The sequence below is a fragment of the Aulonocara sp. 'chitande type north' Nkhata Bay genome, linkage group LG2 (genome assembly GCF_057382095.1).
Source record: "Aulonocara sp. 'chitande type north' Nkhata Bay isolate Kocher_YH1m ecotype deep benthic linkage group LG2, A_spYH_male_GT1.1, whole genome shotgun sequence".
Lineage (NCBI taxonomy): Eukaryota > Metazoa > Chordata > Actinopteri > Cichliformes > Cichlidae > Aulonocara > Aulonocara sp. 'chitande type north' Nkhata Bay.
Window position 1 is genome coordinate 18,976,806 of NC_141345.1, and position 22,236 is coordinate 18,999,041.

The window sequence follows — 22,236 nt, forward strand, 5'->3', positions numbered from 1 at the left end:
AGGTTTCAATTGCTGCAGGTTATTCAGTGCCAAAGAGACATGAAAAAAGATGAGCAACTGCTGAGCATGAAGGTTTATTCTTGACCTTAACATTTATTCTGTCAGACCCCTGACTCACAGACAAATTAATATCGTTTTTGGACACACAAACGATACTGGCACAGTCGTCATAGAGATGTCCTGTCGTCCTGGGTTACGCTATCCTACACTCTAGAAAATCACAGAGACCTTGGAGAATCTGGATTATATCGTCAAATGAACTGTGGTGTTAGTTCTTATCTGTGATGATAAAAGGACATGCAGTCTCCTGAGGAAATATAAGAAAAAAGTCAACTACAACCCCCTCAAACAATGTTGGATAAACAGAGTAACGGAGTGTTTAATATAGGCCCTTTGTGACACCTTGATATTTTTATTGTTCGCATTTCTTTATTAGATCAAAAGGAGAAATAACTTAATAGAAAATAATTTTTCCCACAAAACCATGTAGAACATTTAAACCTTCACTTGATGTTTTAGAAAATAAGCTTGCTTTCTTGGCAGGGCAATATGTACAGTAAATATGCAGGTACAGCTAGCTGCTAATTAGCTTAGCTTAGCTTAGCCCCATACATTTCTTATTTGCTTTAAACAAGGCATCAGTTAGTCCATTAATTCACTGCCTGTTTAACTCCTTTCCCTTTGTGCAGATTCTCCCTTTGACTGAGTTTCTTCTGATTTCCTGCCTCTTAGAAACAAAAGGGTGGGAAGTGCTGCTGAGCTAAAATGCAGCAGAGCAGTGTCTGTAGCATATTTAGGAAATGCACTGGAGTTTAAACTATGTAGAGCCAAGAGTAGAAAAAAACTGAACAGAGAGCCGAAGCCTGTGCTTTCAAATCATGAGGAATACATGTACAGATATACTGACCTCATGATTTCAGACTCTGGCCATGTGTAACATACTCATCCACTGTTGTAAAAGTATTTATATAATAGAACCAACCCCCCACAGGAATCTGAACTTGTTAGTCCACATAACTGCCTGGAGACATTTCAAAGATGGCTACTGAGTGGCAAGAATTTCATCTAGAGAGACACCGGCACCTCTTTCCATTTAAAATACAGAGACGCTCTCACAGACTCACTTCCACACAGTGTGCAGCCAGTTATGCGAGCAGCATGTGCTCAGCCTGACCCTTCATTCTCGCTCCCTTTTCCTCCTGCCTGTCTATCCATCCCTCTCAGCGTCCATCTTTCTCTCTTGTGCTTTGGCGAAGGCACACGTTAGTGAGAGGACTCTGAGTTAGTCCAGTCATTATAACTGGTGAAGGAGCAGCGGCGTCGGCAGCAGCACAGTGCCAGCGATGAGCAGCAGTGCAGTGAGCTAATAGGCTGAGGCGCGCGCACACATGAATCATTGATCAGTGTGACAGTGAGATGACTGCCAGAGGTAATAGGACGGTACCGCTGTGAGGGGGGTTCTGTGCTGTACCCTCGCTGTCGGCTACCCCGCCGAGATGTGTGCGGAGGATGAGGAAAGCTGAAGAGAAGAGCGTGGGGTGGAGGGAGCGAGAAACAGACAGTTCACTATTAAAAGAAGGAGGTACTTGATGTGGCTTTTTCAGGTTTTCTTAAACTACCGTGGAGAGAAATGAGAGAACAGAGAAGAATTCAAGCTGGTGGAAATTTAGTAGCAAAGTGAGGCTTGCTGAGATAGCAGCAGCATCATAAGCTTTCTCACAATAGCGGCTAAAACGCAAAGATGTACAGATTACATAGGAGACAAACCATTTCAGGTGGTCGACATGGCGACAATGCTAGCATGCAGCATTCGCTCTTGTTGTCAGGCATGTATGTGTCTCCAGATTAGATAAAAAATGATTGTGTGCTCCTATGACGATTAGATTTCACACTTGTGGTGGGAGAAAGTGGGAGATGTGCATGTGAGCATGCATGTGTTCATTCCTCTTTAACCACTGAAGTAAACCAGATATCGTTATCAAGTATTTGTATCAGTCCTGGGCAGAGCTGTGGGGCACAATGGGGGTGATTGACTGTGAATATACTGCCTTATCGATAAGCATTACAGCCAAGGTAGCACTGCAGTCAGTTAAAAATGATTTATCAATACCCTCACACAAGTGGAAACACATCCTGGCCTGATTGCCAAGTCCTTTTTCGCTCGTAGACATGGCTAACCGCCGACTATATTCTGTCTGACAACCAAAGACTACAGCCAGCTTTGCCCAGCAGCAAACACTTTCAAGCACATCAGTCATTCGATTTAGTGCGTAGTTTAGCATGTACAGTAAAGGCAATTGCTCATCCAAGTTCTGCATGGCTGTGTCAGCCTCTAGCTAAGCCAAGACTTCTGAGGGATGGGAGAAAGAGAGGCAGGGGGGGGGAGTAAAAAAGAGGAGAGACAAATGGGGAAAAAACAAGTGTGAAGGAGAGTGAAGGAGAGGGACTTCAGAGCCAATAAAACAAATCTGTGTCTAAGTCAATGTTAGAGTAGAGACTAAGAGCCCGGGGGTCCGCGTGCCCTGCCGCATTTTCGCCTGTCGACCCTCGCTTCACTCTGACAGAAGAGAGGTGCTAAAGTGTTTTTCTTACTCCCCTCCACAAACTCCTTGAAAGCTACTAATGCCACTGTCAAGACTGTTTAACTGTGTGCTTTTTGCATGCATGACGGACTGTCTTTCGTGGGTGTGTGAGAGAGCATGAGCAGAGGCTCATTGCCGCAATTTTTTAACCGGTATAAACCTCAGGACTCATCATTGGTTTGACCTTGCTAATCTGAAATGGGACGTCTCGCTCGGATAAAGGGATGAAATGACGGAAAGAAGGATAAACGAAGAGCGGAGGTGGTGACACACTTCACGCGTCTTCAATGATGAGATTTGCTGTACACGCCGGTGTTTATTTACCAGTAAAACTCGCTGTCACACTTATCTAGTTAGTCATGGTTGCGACAGTACACCAAGTCCAACAGATCACAGCTTTCTTCTTCACGCATTTCTCTGTTGTTCTTTCATTTCCCATCACGCCTCCTCTCTCTTTCTGTCAGAGTCCCCCCATCTCTCTCCATCTGTCTCCCACTAGCTGTCTCACTGATCTGGTCTCTTACTGAAAGCTGAGTAATGTTACGGCGGGCAGGATATTACTCAATGAGCAGGGGATTGCCGCCATGTTACATTTCCCTCTGGCAGCCACCATCTACAGCTGAAATGCTGAAATGCTGCAGACAAACAGCGACGCAGCACCGCCGGTCATATACGAGCTCCATCTCTGCTGGTTTGGAGCGTGGGTGCATGCCTACATTTGTGTGTGTGATAGAGAGGATCGGGAAGATAAGGAAATGCGTGTGTGTGAGTTGCCGCGCGGTGCCTACCGTGCACGTGTGTGAACTCGCCCAGTGTACCGTTGGAGCTATTGAGGCTATTTTGTTGCAGCTTCTCTGACCTTCTGGAGACATTTTACCAAAGGGCTCTCTCACCATTCAGAGCTTTCTGACCACAGTCTGTCTACCCATTTAAAGCAATTTTACCAAAGGCTCCTGTAGCTGTTAGGGCAGTTTTAGCAAAGGCCAGCGGGTTTCTTAGAGCTGCATCAGACGACCAAAATAGAGGACTGAAAACAAAGAGAAACTGGAACAATCAATACAAACCCCAATGAGGCATGAAGCAGCTGGCTGAAAGAAGCTGGAGGTGAGGCGCGTGCTCACATGCACGGAAACACACAGAATCCAATTACAAAGTCACACATGCACCGTCTTGCACATACAAACACACACACACACGTTTGGACTCGTCAAGGACGAGTATTTAAGGATCATTATTTAGGCAATAATACAGTTTAAACCAATATTCAGCCTGAATTGGTCTCCATTCACACAAAAGAACACCGAGCACGATAGACTGTAGTAAGCAAGCAGACTTTGGTCCCATTAATTGCAAAGCAAAGAGAGAAATGAGAAGGATCTACAAATGTGCTGCCAGTTACACACCATTATTTATGCATCGTTCTGTATGCCTAGAAATAAATAAATAACTGAAATGCATGGCTAAAATACAGCAAATTGTATGAATACATGTATTTGTGCTAAAAAAAATAATGTTTTTACTCTTCAAAATCTGAATAAATACATACTTTTTAATTAACTAATGAGTCATTAGCTCACAGCATATACAGTAAAGTGACTGTCCTGTAAATCTGAGATAAATATGCTTGATAACATCTGTCGGGGCAAAAAGGATAAAGCCAACATCAGCACAGAGCACCTCTGCGTTAGCTGCTGTACTGTGATTGAGTCGCTATGTGTGTGACAGCGTTTTTTGTGTCCACCTTAACCGCTCTCAGCCGGAACACTCCGAATAGAAAGGATTCTACTTTCCCGGCACTACTGGAAACAAGCTGTAGCAGCCAATCTTACCTACTCAGCATTGCTGAGTAGGTAATTGGTTGCCAGTTGCCCTCCATGACAGAGCCACACAATGAAGAGGATCGCCGCTGATCCCAGACAAACAGGCAACCACCTGTTCAGAAGCTTTCCTTCGGGGGAAGGTAACATTTCATTAGAGCTACGCCAACTCAGCACCTCAACGGCTTCGTCCCGACAGCCATCACCAGACTGAGCTGACCCTCTAACGTTACCTCTATACACAATCTCTGGCCTACTGCCCACCACCTGCTATCAGAACAGACTGCAAACCTCTTCATGCAAACTGCTCACTCTATTGAGGTCATTACTGCTACACACTAGTTTCTGTAAGCTAACGAATGCATTGCAATGCAGTATTTTTAAAAAGACCTCATTAGTACTGCCTCCACAGTCTTGTGGTGTTTTTTTCCCCAGCTTTTGTCCATCTGCCGATTATTTCAGTAGCTCATGTCACTGAAGGTTCAAAATCCATGAAGCATTTTTGCACTGACTGCTTAGCACAGCATGCTGCGCAGTGGCTGGAAGACTGTGCTGTCTGATTGCATATAGGGTTCAGTTCAGATGGAATAAAAGTAGGAGACCCTCAGCCGAGTGAATCAGCACAGTGGAGCTCTTCCCATTTAGACTTGGACCATCCTTTTATTTATGTCTTGTAGATGGATTTATTCAAAGTCTTTGCTTCTTTGTCCTTTCTATATGTACGCTGAAAATCAGGCCATGGACTTTCAATATTTTAGTATTAACTAGTAAAATTAAACATTTCTTAATAAGTTCACTTCTATTACCGTTCATACCAGTTAACTGTGCAACATGCAGGCCCTGTGTTTGGCTGTTGGTAGGAAGAAGAGGGCCTTGTTGTCACAACAGGAGAAAATATCTTAGGTAAAGCAAGGAATGCTACATATTTTCTTCACTAGCAATACCAGTTTTCATGTTTTCTCAGCTCCATACCAAAGTGAAGTCCTTTGTTCACGTTTCTGTGTTTGCTATGTTCGCTATTAAACTGTGACAAGTTAAACGAGAGCCCAGAGCACTAGTGTTGAAAAAGAACAAAGCTACCAAGCATTGTGTCCAAGCTGGGAAAGCCTTTCTCTTTTCAGTCTCTGAGAAACCGTGTCTGTGATAGGAACTATCATGTCTAAACACTTCCAAATAATATTCAACTTTCAGGAATCACAAGTGGTGTGCTGGTCAGCACCGTTACTTCACAGCAAGAAGGTTTAGGTTGAATGTATTTATGTGAGTATTTCCTGGTAAACCATCTTCCTCCCACATTCCAAGGAGATGCTTGGGGTTGGTGATCAGAAACTGGCCATAGGTGTGACTTTGAGTGGGAGTGGTGGTTTGTCTCTATGTGTTAGTCCTGATTGGTGGCCTGTCCAGGCAGTACCCTGCCTCATGTCCTGTGACAGCTGGGATAGCCACCCCGTGTGACCCCTTATGACTCAATAAGTAGAAGAAAATGGATGGATAGGCAGGAGAGGCCTAAAGGTCCCATGCACATCCATTCAGTCTAACTTTTACATATTCACTACACTTTATATAGTTTCTGTATATTCAGCCTAGATCTACCTCCAACTCTATACTTCTGAATAACTGTGCAATCAGTAACGATAAAAGCACACACAATGTTATTCATGCACTCTGAATGGGGCTGCATTCATTTTCGCTGTACCTTTTGTGCGATGAAAATAAAGATTCTGACTCTATTTCTGTTACATACTTTGTCACTAGCTTTGTTACTTTTCTACATTTTAAAAACACCACAGGAACTTTTTGACCAGACATAAGGTAATTTATTAAAGCACTGCAAGTGCTCTAGCTCCTATAACAGCCACTTTTAGTCTGTCACCAATGTCTGGGACGTTACAAGAAATCCTTTATGTAGGTTTGAAGTCACTCAAAATGTTTTTATTTGAAAAATCTAACTTTTATGCAAGGTGACAAAGAATTATACTGAACACGATGACAAGGTTGGAATAAAATAAAATAAAATAGAAATTTTGTCCTTAAAAATGTGTTTTTGTTATCAAACGAAGTCACGTGTCAGCAGATAGAACTTTGCAAATCTTTGGTATTCACCTAATGTTTCCTGAAGTGCTTCCCACGAACCGGTTTGACAGGCAGTTGGACACTTCTCACATATCACACGGTCATGCTGTCTCCCCAAACAGCTCAACAGGGTTGAGAGTTAGAGAGATTGTGCTAGCCACTCCATCACAGGCAGAGACCACCTGACTTTGTTTCTGATCAGCTCTTAGAAAGTACGGAGCCACCACTGTTTTAAAGCACAGGCTTACTGGGGCTCAAGCTGTGGGGTCTGACGATGTAAAGGGTCCAAGTGGCTTTAGGTGGGGAGAATAAAATTCACCAAGAGGAGAAAAAAAATCAACCTTGACTTTTTGCACAATGGCCAATTCTCATGCTTCTGGCAGGCGTCAAACTCTTTCAATGTCTGTGTCGCGCTTTCATGCTGCCCAAACTAATCTCATGCTAAATAAGAAAGCCTTTACGACAAAAAAAAAAAACTTGTAAAATTTAACATTATTTTTTTTTCTTCCAGGTCTGAACAGCAGGCTTTTTCCACATTTCTTGCCTCATTCACTTTGCTCCGCAATTTCACATCTATTACAAACTGAAATGTCCGTAAAAAAGTCATACCAGTGAGTGGTGAGAGACTCGCTCGCATGTCTAGAAAGTGTAATAAAAGTGCTTCGATAAAACATTATCAAGAGCTGAAGTTGTGTTTGTTGCTTTGAGCTGTGCCCGTCTGCGGAGTTTATTTAATAGCTGCGGCATCAGACGGCAGCAGGATCCATCCACGAGCGTCTTCAAAGCGAGAGAGTCATGCACATTTACATAGTCGGTACAACAGAGGTAACATCATCATTATTCACAACTATTAATTATTCCCTACACAGAGATGGGATCAATCAGGTTCTAAAGGCAAATGAGATTGTGTTCGTTCATGTTCATTACTGTGTACGCATTAAGCGTGGTTGATGCTTTTGCAGTTGGGATGCGGTTGAGAGGTCATTGACCTGTTTACGAGGGAACTGGCTGTGACTGATAGACGTCCACAGGGCATGGCACGGGGTTGGAAAATAGAGTATTAGCCTTCTTGGTTCAACTTCTCAGTTATCTTCCAGAACACTCCCGCTTAGCACCACCCAAACAACCCTAATGAGCACTCCTCCAACATCTTACTTGATCCTACAAATGTTCTTATTTTTAATCTGGACACCTCCCTCATATGTTCTTATATCCAACACTGGTTCTCTTTCACCCATCCTAATAGTTTCCATTCAGTGGTCAGTCACATGTACAACATCTCTGCCTCAAAGGTAAGCATGCTGGAGTTGCCTCCTAACTGGTCATTTTGAGACTGGTGCCAATTAATACAGCTGCCAGCTCCTATGTGCGGTTACCCCTTCTGAAACTACAGACCCTTATGTACTTGTCCTCTTGCTCACATTTCTTTTATTCATTTTAAGACCAGCTGGTGCTGTTCTGTGAAGGTAGCAGGCTACAACCTAATGTTTTTTATGGCATTTTCCCCACGAGGTATAGCCCTCGTTTTTTTACAGAACGATTATTCTGACGAGTTTCGAAACAAAGTTGTTGTTGTTTTTCTGTTGTTTTCTTTTTTATGGCCATTTTCAGGCTACAATCAACCCACAGAGGCTGTTGCTACACACACTCAAATAACCAAATTTATTGCTTCCTTAATCAGTGCAACAGTTTTTTGCATAATTGGGATTGTTTTGGTTTTCTAATTATAAAAACATTACTTCACGTAACACAATGTTCCACTGGAACACAGGACTGATGAAAGTTCATTAAAAATTATGAATGATTTATAATTAATAGTCACTTCTTTTAAATGTCTGTTACAACATTTGTACTAAATGAGTCATTTTGATACAAATAAATCTGTGTTTGTCAAACGTTTCACTTTTCTGGGGTTAAACATCGATATGGATTTATGTGTTTTAAAAAAATATATAACAAGCCCCACTGGTAGGTTTGTGGGGCTTGTATCAGATAGGCTGGAAACTGTAATGGAGATTTGTTTGTTTTGTACGAAGGTTTTTCTTAGTCTTCCTAGATAAGCTAGATATTAGATTATTGGTTAATGATCTCAGACATGATTTGTAAATCATTCATAGCCAGTAGATGCTCTTTGTTTGGCTCACATTAGCTCAGCAATCGTGACAGCAGTCGGTAACTGCAGTGTCTATACCCTAACGTCTTCTGTCACACTGTGAAAGCAGATGAAGAGTAAAAATTATTTCGCCTTGATTGTAACATCAGCTGCTACATTTTTAGGCATTGTATATAAAAACAGCAGCAGACAACACATTAGACTTTTTTGACAAATTCTAGCTTTGATTTCATTTCAGTTTATGAACTCTGATCTGCATATATCTAAAATTTGGAGATAATTGCTATGAACAAAGAATTAGAATAATACAAATGCAGATTTGTGTCTTTTATCTGTTTTTAAAAGGTTTTTGACAGGAAACAGCCAAGAAAATGATTATATTGATAAATGGAGGCTTACTGAATGATATTCAAAGCTCTTTTTTGGATGTCAGCTGCATTTTGCTACATTCTCTATCAAGATGATCTCACACTGTTTTAATACTGTTGAGGTCTGGTATCTGGGGAGGCCAGTCCATCACTGATAGCGTTCCCATTACCAGATGGTATTGTGTGATGGATGAAAATCTGACTGTAGTTTCTGTGTTCATAACTCAAACCTCAACACAACTGACTGAAATTCAGCCCCAAATAATGACACAGCCTCCACTGTGTTTTACAGATGGCTGTAGACACTCGCTGCTGTACCTCTCTCCTGACCTTTTCCATACAAATTGACAACTAAATAAAGTAAAATCTGGATTCATGACTCCATCAGACACTGATTTTTAGTCCAGTTCTTGTGTAATTTGGCTACAACAGCCTTTTCTCCCTGTTTCCCTTCCTCAAGAACAGCTTGTTCACAACAACAATGCCACTGAGACCATTACTGATGAGGCTTCACTGAACAGTAGATGGATCAACTGAAGGGCCAGATGCATCTTTCAGCTCCTCTGTCAGGTCTTTGCTGGATTTTTTCCCCCTGTTTCTTAAGGACATGACTTTCACATACTGTTCCTTTGCTCAAGATAGCTCTTTAAGTCTGCCACGTTGTCTTTTGTCCTCCACTTGTCCGGTTTCCTCAGTTTTTCTAAGGGATTTTATGTCAGTCTGCTCCTAACAAAGTCTGTCTGTCTGTTAAATGTAGATACAGCAGTGGTTTATCCCTTGATTTAGTTTTTTATGCTTTAATGATTCGTGGGTCAGTGTTCGCAAAGCATAACAAAAACCAAAAAAACAACATTGCTCTGAAAATGGGCAGGTAAAGAAATGAGGAGTGGCTTGAGACTTTTGCACAGGACTGTTAATCAAGACAATTTCCTCCACTGTTTTTGTTGCATAATGTTCTCCTCAAATCACATTTGCAGTTGCCCAACTTGGAAGCCAGGGAGGTCAACAACATAGAACAAGCACTTCATTTATGATAAGCTGTAATCAGCTCGGAGCTTTGAGACAGACAGGCCTGCTAGGACATTTAGAGGAGAAATCCACATTGAGAGGAAAGAACCTAAAAGCCCTGCCTCAGTTTGAAGCTGTCAAACATACCATGTGTTATATTATACATAAAATTAAGATACTTTTAAAAAAAAATTATAAATGTATCTGTTGATTTTCTGATAGCAATTGATTTATCAGAGTGTCTAGAGTGTGAAATTGCTTGTTTTGTGCAACAGAAAAATGATTTAAATCACCAATTTATCACATTTAGGAATACGAAACCAAAACATGAATTTCATTAATCTTTACAAATAAAAAAAAAACGTTATCAGTTCATTTTGTTGTCAACTTTAACTGAAGTGAAAAACAATTTCAGCACCGTGTACATAAACATTGGAGCTGACAACGGAGAACTGATTAATCATGAGAAGTTTTCAAGCACAGCTGCCAAACATTTGCTTGTTCCAGCCTCCGAGACTGGTGTGCTACTTTGCCTTTTATTCCTGTGAGCAGAATATATTTGGAGATTTGGAAGAAGCCAAATCAGAGCATTACCTTAGGCTCTGGAAAATCAAATTAAGACAATAATCTGTGGCTTTATCTTAATGGAAATAACCATTAGCTCTAATAAACACATGTTTTTTCTTTTAAGCACAGTTGGAAACTGCACTGTGTTTGACCTCTCTGATTAATATGCAACGTTTAAGGGCAGATGCTCGGATTTGCCATCAAACTGTGAAAGTAGATTTGCGCAAAGGAAAAAAAGACATAAATGTAATAAACTTAAAGCCACTAACAAGTCATTTGGCTCTTTATGGAACCAAAAGCCCCAAAGCGACACACACTGCACAGCAGAACCACAAAGACGATCATAGCTGAAAGTGCACGCTGTGTCTTTGTGCATGCATGCGTGTGTCTGTGTGTGTGTCTGTGGGACCAAATGTGATTTGAAGGTGATTATTTGATTGCAGGGTGCTGCTGACTTGCTCATTTCACCTGAATCAGAAGCTTCTCCCTGTTGCCATAGAGATGATTATCATTCACAAGTGAAACATCCCACCCTCTCTCATATTTGATTGAGCAACTGAGGATTGTAACCATTTAAAACAGCAAGACATTCATTAATGCAGAAAATACTCTAATTAGCTTTTTCTGACAGCATGATAAAGCAATGGTAGGTAGTTTTTTTTCCTTCTTCTTCTTCTTTTTTAACGCAGGCTTAAATGAGGCTCAAAATAGAAAAATGAGTTACGGGTAGTGTTGTCAGTAGCAATATTCTTCAAGATTACAGATGCAATCTTAATCTGTCCTCTATCTCTCCTTAAATGCCCCTTTCACTATCATAATGCCTGCTTCTCATATCTGATGGCCGTGTTGTGCTTAATAACAAGCTATGACTTGGGGAGGGAGGGGCGCGTTGGGGGATAAACAAATTAACAAAGCTATTCGCAGCCCCTGCAACACCAGGGGGTATGGGAGGAGAGGAGAGAGGGCAGTAAAGGAAGAGAGGATGGCTGCCTTAGCTAATCACAACAGGGGGCACACACCGCAATCACTTAGGCACAGCATTATCTCCGCAATCATGCATCGTCCTATTGTTGTGCTAATTGGAATTCTTAATTTGAAATACAATATTATTGCTTCATTATTTGGTGGGTTACTTTGCTTCAAATTAATAAACAAAGTCACATAACTTACACACAGAGCTTTAGACAATAAAGACGATGGTTTTCGAAGGGTGTTAGGAACGGCTTCCCAGCTGTTAAGAAACCGCTGGCAGGACGGCGCTGACCGTTAAACCGCTCGTCCACTCCGCGTCCTCACAGAGCACGCGGGATCAGTTACAAGCTTAGTTACACGTCGAAGCACTGTGGAAAGCAGTGTAAGGTTTGGCCGAGAGTCATGAAAAAAAGACGAAGATTGAGCCAAAACTGACAGCTGCGTTAAAACGATTTCCACCGAGGGGAGGAACCCTCTCCAACGCTCTGAAATGTTAGGCTCCAGCTTGGCATGCCTGTAAAGGAATATGTCATGTTCATATCCTGCAAATAATCAGCAGTGTCTGCGGAATAAAACTGCAGAAGATATACACACAACATTTTACCTACTGCAGGATAAGGAAAAGAAAAACTATGTGGGGCATCCATGAATCTACCTTCTTATTAATCCGCAAAAGGTTTGAAGAGCCAAAACAAGTAAATGAATGAATTGGAAAAATAAAGCAAAATAAGTAAATGTTAGTTTTTCAAGTCAACCTACATAAAACCGGAAGAAAAGCAAAGACTGTCAGTATGTTTGACATCTCGCTTGACTTCAATTCACCTAAATGACTCATCAGTTATCCACATTGTTTCTGTTGGCTGTCAGAGATAGTTTCTGCATTTAGTGAGTGAAAAAGGTAAAAATAATTTAGCTGAGAAACATGTTCAACATGTAAAACTAATAAATAGATATAACATAAGTCTGACAACTGGATACTGGATACGGCAGGCACTGATCATATTGTGAAAAGCTAAACTAAAGACAAACATGACCTCATTTTCAAAGCAGAGTGAACTCATTTCATTCTGGATTATATTATGATAATGAGAAGAAGCGATTTGAAATCAATAAACGGGCAAAAGTCAGCACGGCGAGTATTTCGATGAAGATGAGAAAGTGCACTGGGACATTTTTTTTCTTCCCCTCTTCCTGTCAGTGGCTGTTAATTAATTCATTAAAATTACTGAATCATTATGTAATGAGAGAACCTAATCATCCTGTGGCCTGTGTCTCAACCTCTCCCCCTAGACAAAGACATTAAGTCCATGACCACTTTAATCTTGCAATTTGAATGCCTTTGATTTACAGGCTAACATATCATCTGTGCTTACATCCCATACGTCTTGGTGCGGTTGCCATGGTGACGTCAACACGGAGATCAATCACTGCCAAACAGGAGTGGAGCATGACACCAATTAAAAGGTGATGTCGTCTCCGAGTCATCACTCACACTCCTCACTAATGCACTAATTACCGGGGCTGGGACATTAATGGAATAGCATGGTTCAGCCTGGGGATTAATCTGCGTGGATTCGCTTGTGTATGTGTGATGTCTGTCTGTGATGTGTGTGTGTGTGTGTGTGTGTGTGTGTGTGTGTGTGTGTGTGTGTGTGTGTGTGTGTGTGTGTGTGTGTGTGTGTGTGATTAATGCAAACCCCCCGCCCTGCTCCAGCGTGACCTTGAGCACCACCACAGGAGGGAAATGAACTAGCTGGGTGGAGGGTTGGGATATCTGCACTTGGGGCAGCGGAGAGGAGCCGATGTGCTGCGGTCGAGGGCCCGGCCAAGGTTGAGGCTAAGCAGGGAGATGAAGCAATTGGAGGGGATCGATGATTAAATTTGGTGTTTGACTTTGACAAACTCTGCTAATGATCTTCCAGACCACAGACCTACTCAACAACTTTCCAGTTTTTAAGACTCTAATTACTGCAAAGATAGCTTCAGTCATAAAAACTGAACTTGATCTGCTTTCATGAGAACATTTAAATCCTTTGCACAAGGAAAATTAACAAAACTGCAGTTTAACAGCACTCCGTTACAATTAAAGGTATGACCAATAAACGCCCTGCGGTGACAATACAATTCAATTATTAACTTCACTATTTTTACACCTTCCCATCTAAGTTGATTATTGATTTATTAAATTCTCCAACTTTTATTCCTCTCCAGAACTGAGTCTGATCCCGTATTTCCATTTAGCGTCACACAGATGCAATTACTGTTGAACTTTTATTTGGCAAACATTAATTTTCACATGGTAGTGCAGAGTAGAGTCACATTATTTCCTTTGTAACTAACAGAAGACTTGATGAAACGCAATCAGCCATGTTTTTGGGCGCTAAACAATAATACAATTTATGTAATTTAACTAATTTAAGATGAGACTAAAATATAAAATTTAATGCAAGAAGACAAAATGTAAGAACTTTTATATTAATAGTTATTTCAAATAGGTTGTTGCTTATTGCTACTTATAGCTTAACTCTTGCTGTTGTCTAGTTTAATCTATAATAGCACACCGTATTTAATATTTCATGTGTAAGTAAGTAAATGTTATTTTTGTAGCACATTTAAAACCAAAAAGTTGCACTTTTACACTAAAACTAAAACCGAATAAACAGATTCCCAAAAAATGTATGCTAGACACATTCACAATATTTACATGAAACAGTCCAACAGCTACCAATCAACAGTTTCCATAAGCTTGACAGAAAAGCTTATCTAAGCCTTTAGCTTAGACTTAAAAACAGTCACAGTTCATGTTCATGTCTGAGGTCATTGGGGAGTTTTGATGCAACAGCATCAAAGACACAAGCTCCTTTTGAAATAAGCTTCAGCCGCAGGATGATCAGGAGTGATTGAGGAGCAGACCTTAATGGTCTTGAGGGGACATATAGGCACAGTTTATATGTTAAATCTGTGAACTAGTACTTTGTGCAGCGTACTAAAATGCAGGCAATAGTTCAGCAGCCAGTGTTGAGCTTATTAATTTTAGGTTATCTTGGTTTAATAGTGAAAACGATACAAAACAAAAGGGATGAAAAATAACCAAAACAAAGTGCAGTAATGACATTTACAAAGTTGTGATTAATCCGAAATAAAATGTGGGGGTTAAATAGGAAGTCTTTGCTTTTAGCGAATGAAAAATCAAATTAATTAATCATTAAAGGGGAAAAACAATCGACAAATATGTAAACAGTAAAAAAAAAAAAAAAAAGAAGAAAAGGTGCAGGCAATTAGGTGCTAAGCTTAGACAAACCTGGATTGATTAATATAATCAAATCACCAAGGGAGAAGTTTAATAAGGTTGTGCAACTTTGTGTAGCTGTGTGTATGTGTGAGTGTGGGAGAGAGACTGTGTGAAAAACATCAAATAAGTCACTGCATGTGTGGATTCCTCAAATATTAGTTTTGTGAGCTTTGGTCCAGAACAGCTAATTTACAATTTAGAATATCCTTTGGAGTGAAGACAATGCAATACTGCTTCAAAGTAAGAGCAAAAATTTCAGCAGGCCTGCTTTGATCCCATATCGATCGCCCTTTCTTTTTTTCTTTCCTTTTATTTAAGTTCCTATATTTATATTACCCTTTGAATACAGAAACATTGTGCATGCGTAAGGTTCCCTGTTAGAAGGCTACAGTTTGTTTGTGTATTTTTATTGCTTCCTTTTATGATTTAATTAGGCACTCTCTTGGCAAGTCCCACAATTTTCCAACTCCTCTAACAATCCCTTTTGAAAATGTAAATTTTCCACTAAACTCAGAACTCTTCGTGCTTCTCATTCATGACACGGGCTGGGTGTGTGACGACAACTCACCGATGACGTAAGTGAGCAGCAGGGCCAGGGTGAGAGTGAGGAGTGACGCAGACAAGGCTGTGCACTTCCAGTTGCAGCAGCGGTGAGGCTTGTTGAAGGTAAACAGTGGTCTGGTCACGCTGCTGCGCGGCAGAGGCCGAGGTGGAGGGGAGTACACGGTCCCAGAGGTCAGGGGGTATCCCTGTCCCGCCCCTGACAGCAGAGCTGACGAACCAGACCCCTGCTTGAACAGGAAGTGTCTGCAGGAGAAACATACATAAAAGGTGTTATTGCAAAATGCAGTTTACCGTTACCTTCCTCAGTTACTGTTGCTATGCTTTCTCGCGGTCTCATGTGCAATTTTCAGTTATAACACCGGGACATTACTACTCTAAATTCTATTTTTTTTTTTTGTTCATGGAAAAAATGGCTTTTAGGCCCCAGCCAGAAGCAAACAAATCATGCTTTTCATTTTTCGCCAGGAACTGCTAATTATGGCAGTTGACCTGATAGCTATTACTCATTTTAATCAACTGTAGCCAGCTAATTAAGCTAACATTGGCTCTGGTAGTTGGTTCAAAACCAGAATTTTTACTTGTTAAAAAAAAGGTTTTTTGACAAGTTTGGTTTTTGGGTTCTTTTTTATTAGAGGATTTTGTTTTTTTTGCATTTGATGAAGTACAACAATTTGATAATTACTGAAAATGACACAAAATGCCAAAACTAGTGAAACCAAATGACCATTTATTTTATCGCAAATAGCTGAGCCAGATTAAGAAGCCTGGATGGATTCATACATACAGAACTAAAGGATCATCATTTCTTATTTACAATGACAACATCCAACAACATGAAACAAACATACATGTTTAGTGCTCGCCTCTGTCAGTGCGCCCCAGGGCAGCTGTGGCTACAATGTAGCTTGCAATCACCTGTGTGTGAATGTGTGAATGACTGAATGTAGTGTAAAGCGCTTTGGGGTCCTTAGGGACTAAGTAAAGCGCTAAACAAATACAGGCCATTTACCATTTACATGTTGTGTCTAATATGGCTGACATTACCATGTAATACCAATCTGAAAACTGTACAATTATCTTTTTGTGCTAGCTACAGGCTCCTTTCAGACCATCCATCTCTTTGCATTTCTCCCACCGTCTGATTTCAAATATAATCTATTAATAAAGCTAACTTTCCAGTAAGGCTTTTTTCAGTTATCAGATGAGGGAAGAAGCCTAGATGTTACCCAGCAGTCACTTCCAAACCGTTGCCAGTCCCCTGTTAAAATCCTGATCTTGTATAATTTGAAACAAGACTTGCTGATCTGTCATGTGGCCACCTATATGCTGCTCCTCTCTGCCATTGAATGAAGAGTGTAGTGCATTTAAAGCTACAGAAACTCAAACAGCCTGTTTTTTAATGGGGCTAAAACCAGAGATCTACAGCATACTGATAGTAAAAGAAAAGAAAATCTGGACTTTTCTCAGTTGAAACTTTAAGACACATTCTGAATGAAACTATTATAACATGTAGCTTTTAAATACTGTATTTTTCACCCCAATTACAGTACCTCACACATCACCTATTCAAGTGGAGAAAGCTTGAAAGTTCTGCTAAGCAGAGCTACGGTTAAGCTATGACTGGACCGTTGCTCTTCAAGGCGACAGGTTAAGCAAGCGCTGTATTAATTGCTGCCCTAATCTTACAAGCGAGGAGCTGTTCTGCATTCGGCGCTCTGCAAAGTAACTCCTACCTCTGGGACCGCTGTTGGTGCTTTTCTAAAGCAGATTACAGTACACAGCTGGAAACAATCACAGTAACCATGCAGGCCTATCTAGGACAGTGCTTCAACGTTTCACCAATTAGCACAGTGCAGACATCATTTTTCTCAGGTATCTAGTATCATATTCTGATTCTATTCATGCAAATCTGTACTCGGTGGATTTCAGTCTCACGCTGATGCACGCCTGACTGAAGCTCATTTAAAGAGCCCCCAAGGTGGGGGACTTTAGAAGAGACCCTATCTCCCACTATTTTTTGAATGATGAATACAGACTCAGGTTTCACATATCACAGAGAGGACAGACTGTTCCACTTTGCCCATGCATGAACACTCAGTCCTTTTTTGAACCTGTCCAGAATAAGCACTTAGTGCTGTGCAAAAGAAATTCAGCTAAACTGTTAATATCTTACGTGTTTGTCTCCATTTGTGTGCCTGTAATCTAAGCAATCTGTTAAACTTCCAAGAAAAGCATCATCAAAAATTAATACAGGAACCAAATCCAAGGAAGAAGAGTAGTCTGAGGAAGTCCCTAAGCGCTAGGATTCTACTTGTAATTTATAATGTGTTCTGGAAAGCAGGCAATTTTTGTGGCAAATGTATACCACATACATTATTCACAGTTACTGCATTATAACAATCAGACAACGGACAGTATTGGAATGTACTGCATGCAAGAAACAGCTATGTAATACACTTGTAGCACATTATAGATAAAGTATAGGCTGACAGGCTGAAAAAGGGCATATATGACCAAGTATCTCTCTCTGGTGCAACGTTATGAGCCACTACTGTAATGCAGAGCAGCACTGATATGAAAGAGAATGAAACAGCCCTGGCAGCCAAGGATCAATGACTTACCTATTCCTTTTTTGACTCATCAAAGCGACTACTTAAGTTATACGGCTGTATTCGTTAAACGACGATGAGGTTTATTCTCATTATGAAAAAGAGTGTGTTAGATTGCCACTGATGATAGGAAACTAAGCTGCGGGGCAATTAATCTAAGTAGCATTTCATCTATATTGTGTTTGGATAATGGGGGGCGAAGGTTGGATGGTGTCAGATGAGAAGCAGGGAATGGAAATTATGCAACGTGGAAAAGTAGATCTGGGTAAAGCAATTATAAGCGATTCCAGCTTGATCTGGCCGTACCGGATCCCATCAAAAAAATGAATAAAGACTGCTGGTGGTGGGAAACAAAGGATGGCTATGAGACAGCATCAGAAAGAGAAAACAGCTATGAGTCATTGTCTTATTCTCTGCACTGTGTGTGTGTGTGTGTGTGTGTGTGTGTGTGTGTGTGTGTGTGTGTGTGTGTGTGTGTTTTTCCAAGCAAACAAAGAAAACAACAAGAAAATATCTCTGAGCTCCTGCAATTCACAGACAGCATTATTGCTCCAGATTACTGTGTGCTCTCCAGGGGTTAATATTGGCTGTTGGTGCGATATGTTGGGGGATATGTGCAGTTCGCCAGAGTGTTATTCTGTCCATGCAGTAAAAGGTGCGAGGTCACAGGCTGCCGGCAGGACACCAGTCTCTAAAGGGACCTCACAAGACAGGCCATTAAAGTGGTGCCAGACAACAGACTGACAACATCGCTGGACTCCAGACTCTAACGCTGTCCTCACACATGGCTAAACTACATCAATCTCCTTTATCCATTTAACTGTTATCCTGCCCTGCAGGCGCATTTTACTTAAAAACAAGAAAACTGGGGCGACAGTGGACTTCTCCATGAAGGACTTTGAATTTCAACTGAGAACTATAAGCTTTATTGAAAAGTAAAACAGGAGAACAACATATGTCTTCCAGGTGTTCGCATTCAAGAGGACACGCTGGATGTGAGTTGATGGTGACCTTGACTTTCGATCTCTCAAAACACAGTCAGTTCAGCCTTGAGAACTTGGTGAGCATTTGTACCAGACTCAAAAACATTCTTGTGAGTACCTCCAATAGATATTGTGTTCATAACAAAGCGGCAGATGGGAGGACATACGACCGGCCAAACGTCAAGTCTGTGGCCACAGCTGTTGCAGCATCAAAGCAGTCAAGAAAAAGGACAAGTGGAGCCCCAGTGCAAGATTTTTAATGGATTTTTCTCTAGGACTTACATTGGCCTTAGATTGCTTTTTTTTCCCAAGTTCAATTAATGTTTGTATTCTCCTGTTATTGATTTATTGCCTAATTCCATGTATTACTCCTTGGATCATTGCTTCTGATGTACATTTTATTATATGCAATTAACTAATATGATATTCTACTGCTTTAGATGAGTATATTTACAACCCTCAGGTATCTATCATATAAGATAAAATAACAGATAACCTTTATTAGTCCCACATGTGGGAAATTTGCTTATTACATATACATATATTTGTGTATGTATATTACATATACATACCAAAATAGTCTGTAAATAACTAATAATGTTCAGTCCAAACATCCAATTTTATGGAAAATGTGTGCTGTGTCTTAATAGTTTAGCCATAATCTTTGCTAATGCTAACTGAGCCGTTAGCATTAGCAAAGAATATGACTAATGCTAAATTTGTAGCTAATTAGCTAAGTAATAGAATTAGCCAGGAATATGGCTCAACTATTAAGAGAAAGCCAAATTTGTAAACCCAACTTGATAACATATTTATTACATTGTATAACTACATAAAGAAAATACTTGAAATGCCTACCATATTCCAGAAGATGTTTTTTTCTCCACACTGCAAAGCTATGACATCACAACAAGTGATTGGTCAGTTGCAAAGTTAATCCTCACCAACATGGGAAAAACAGTGGGATAACTATTAAATACGAAACACGTGTCACACGAACACATGTCAACACATTTTATTTATATATTGTTTTTATATTTATATTGTCAGTAAACTTGTGTTATTTATGGTTTTTGTGCTGCATGTGAGGAAGCATTGCCTCAGTCATCTTAAACCCATGCCTGTTTTGTGTTTCTCTCTCTGTGTGTCTCCATTGTGGCCCAGTGCCTGACAGATGACATCCATCCTTCACTGTCTGCCTCCTTTCCTTTCTCATCCAGCATCTGCTGAAGACTGTGAGCTAGATTGAGGACACAGGAGACTGCGCACAGAGCAGCTACACACCTACGGGTCAATGGCAGTTCAACTCTGAAAGGCCAGAGATAAACCCGAGAAACACACAGCCACACAAATAGAGAGAGACACATAGCTCGACTCGAAGAATGGCACGCAAGACAAACACGCACAAAAAAGATGTCAAATGCAGCATTTTCACACTTTCGAGGCCAACGCACGGGTCGAGAAGACCGCGGCACTTTGATTGCTCTGCCGAAGGTGGATTAGAGCGAAAGGGATCAGAATCCAGCTGAAGAAATTGCATTTGTCAACGCAAGTGGAACTCTATTCTTCTTGTTCGGTGCTTTTAAAATGCTTCACTGTTCTTCCTGGCTCCTCCGCCTTTGATCTTCTCAGACAATATCTAGGGGCGACGCCCAGGAAGCTCTGAATTCATATCAGAGGACAGATTTCCCCCGAGACAGGAAGAAAATGAGAGTTCCCGCTCTCCAGGAGGTCGGAGTCTAGGCCCAGGGGCTGTCTCTACCTGGATAAGTGTGTGTCTTTGTCTGTGTGTCTGCCTGTGTAGGTGGAGGACTTTTTTCACAGGTGCATGGCAATGTGCGGTGTGCGATGCAGAAGCTGATTTCACAGTGTTGGTGCACACCCACAGTGTGTGACTTACGTACACTCACGTCCTATCAATAAGAGGAAGGAGAGAAGGCAGGGCACAAGTCAATTTATTACAGTCCCAACATTTGTACCCCTTAACACACCCACAGCGAGAGCCAGTCAGATAGATTGAATATCCATATCCGCAAGCCTCCACTTACACAAGCTGGCCTCTCCAGAAACATAACGGATGTGCAGCTGAAAAGGAAAATCTATGCACACTTCAAACAATCTTAATCTCAGCTGACGCAATGTCAATACATTTGAATACTGATTCATCAAGTGCGCAAGTCGAGGAAAATGGAAGCACACTTGACAACAAGAGATGTTATCCATGTTTTGCCATTTTTATTAAGGTCACAGCATCACTTAGAATTCTGTCAGCATAAGCCCCCATGTCAAGTTTGTAAATACTTGATTAATCTTTAATCTGGAGATCGAGCCGATAGCGCTGCCAGGGTAAAAGCAGAAATATGAAATCATTAGATTAGCAGTGTATCTGAGAATGTGAGAGAGGAGAGAGGAGAGCTTGAATATTAAATCCAAACTCAAAACAGTTAAGCAGTGAAGAGTTGGATCTTTTTTTGTGGGCTCTCTCTTCAAAAACTAGATAGAAAAGAGCCAATATTATCTGAATTATGTTACGCAGGGACGCTATTCTATTGACTATGAATATGATTACATTTTATGGTTCAGAACTAATAGCGCACTATCAAATAAAACATATTTGACTAGAAAGTCCCAAACGCGCAAAATGTATTCTTACAAAAAAAAAAAAGAAAAAAAAGTCACCATCCAATATAGTGAGTCACTGCGGAAATTGTGTTTTTATAATCACATCTCACTTTGGGAGAAAAGTTCTTTGAGCTCATCAAATATTGTTTGAATGATCCGAATTTTTTTGTTTGTGGTGAGTTTTCATTTAACGCGCGCTCACACGCTCACTGATAAGTAATGTAATTACAATGCGCTCCTGACAAGCCTTTACATTGATACTCATGCCTAGCCAATGATTAATTTAAATTGTCACTGAATCTAATTTTATTCTTCCTTCCCTTTAAATGAGGTAAGATCTAATTATGGCCTAATGCATAACTTATTAAAATCCCTTCTTCTGGTGTGGCAGCCTGCCAATCTCATCCTCGCGCATAATATACCAGAATCCCGCGCCCAGCCGCTCATTACACATGCAAACATATTCTTTTCCACCTTGGTTCTCCTTCTTCTCAAAAGCAGCCGCACAAATGAGGATCTCCTAAATAATTCTCTGATCAATTAATACCTATGCGGTAAGCGTATGCTTAATTCTGTTTGATGGGACCGACTTCCAGTGGCTTGTCTCCGAGCATTTTGGCAGAAAAACAATTTCTCGGGGTACTAAAGCTGAAAGTGAAATTACAA

At 40.8% G+C, this 22,236-nt stretch overlaps 1 protein-coding gene across 2 annotated transcripts in view; it reads right to left on the reverse strand.

Annotated features, from left to right (window-relative positions):
• tenm1 (teneurin transmembrane protein 1) overlaps nucleotides 1–22,236 on the reverse strand; it is a 204,444-nt gene that overhangs the window by 109,584 nt on the left and 72,624 nt on the right. For both annotated transcript variants that reach the window (XM_086307559.1, XM_086307566.1), the window contains exon 5: nucleotides 15,361–15,599. In XM_086307559.1, the coding sequence (XP_086163685.1) occupies nucleotides 15,361–15,599 (239 nt within the window). The remainder of the gene's footprint in view (nucleotides 1–15,360; nucleotides 15,600–22,236) is intronic.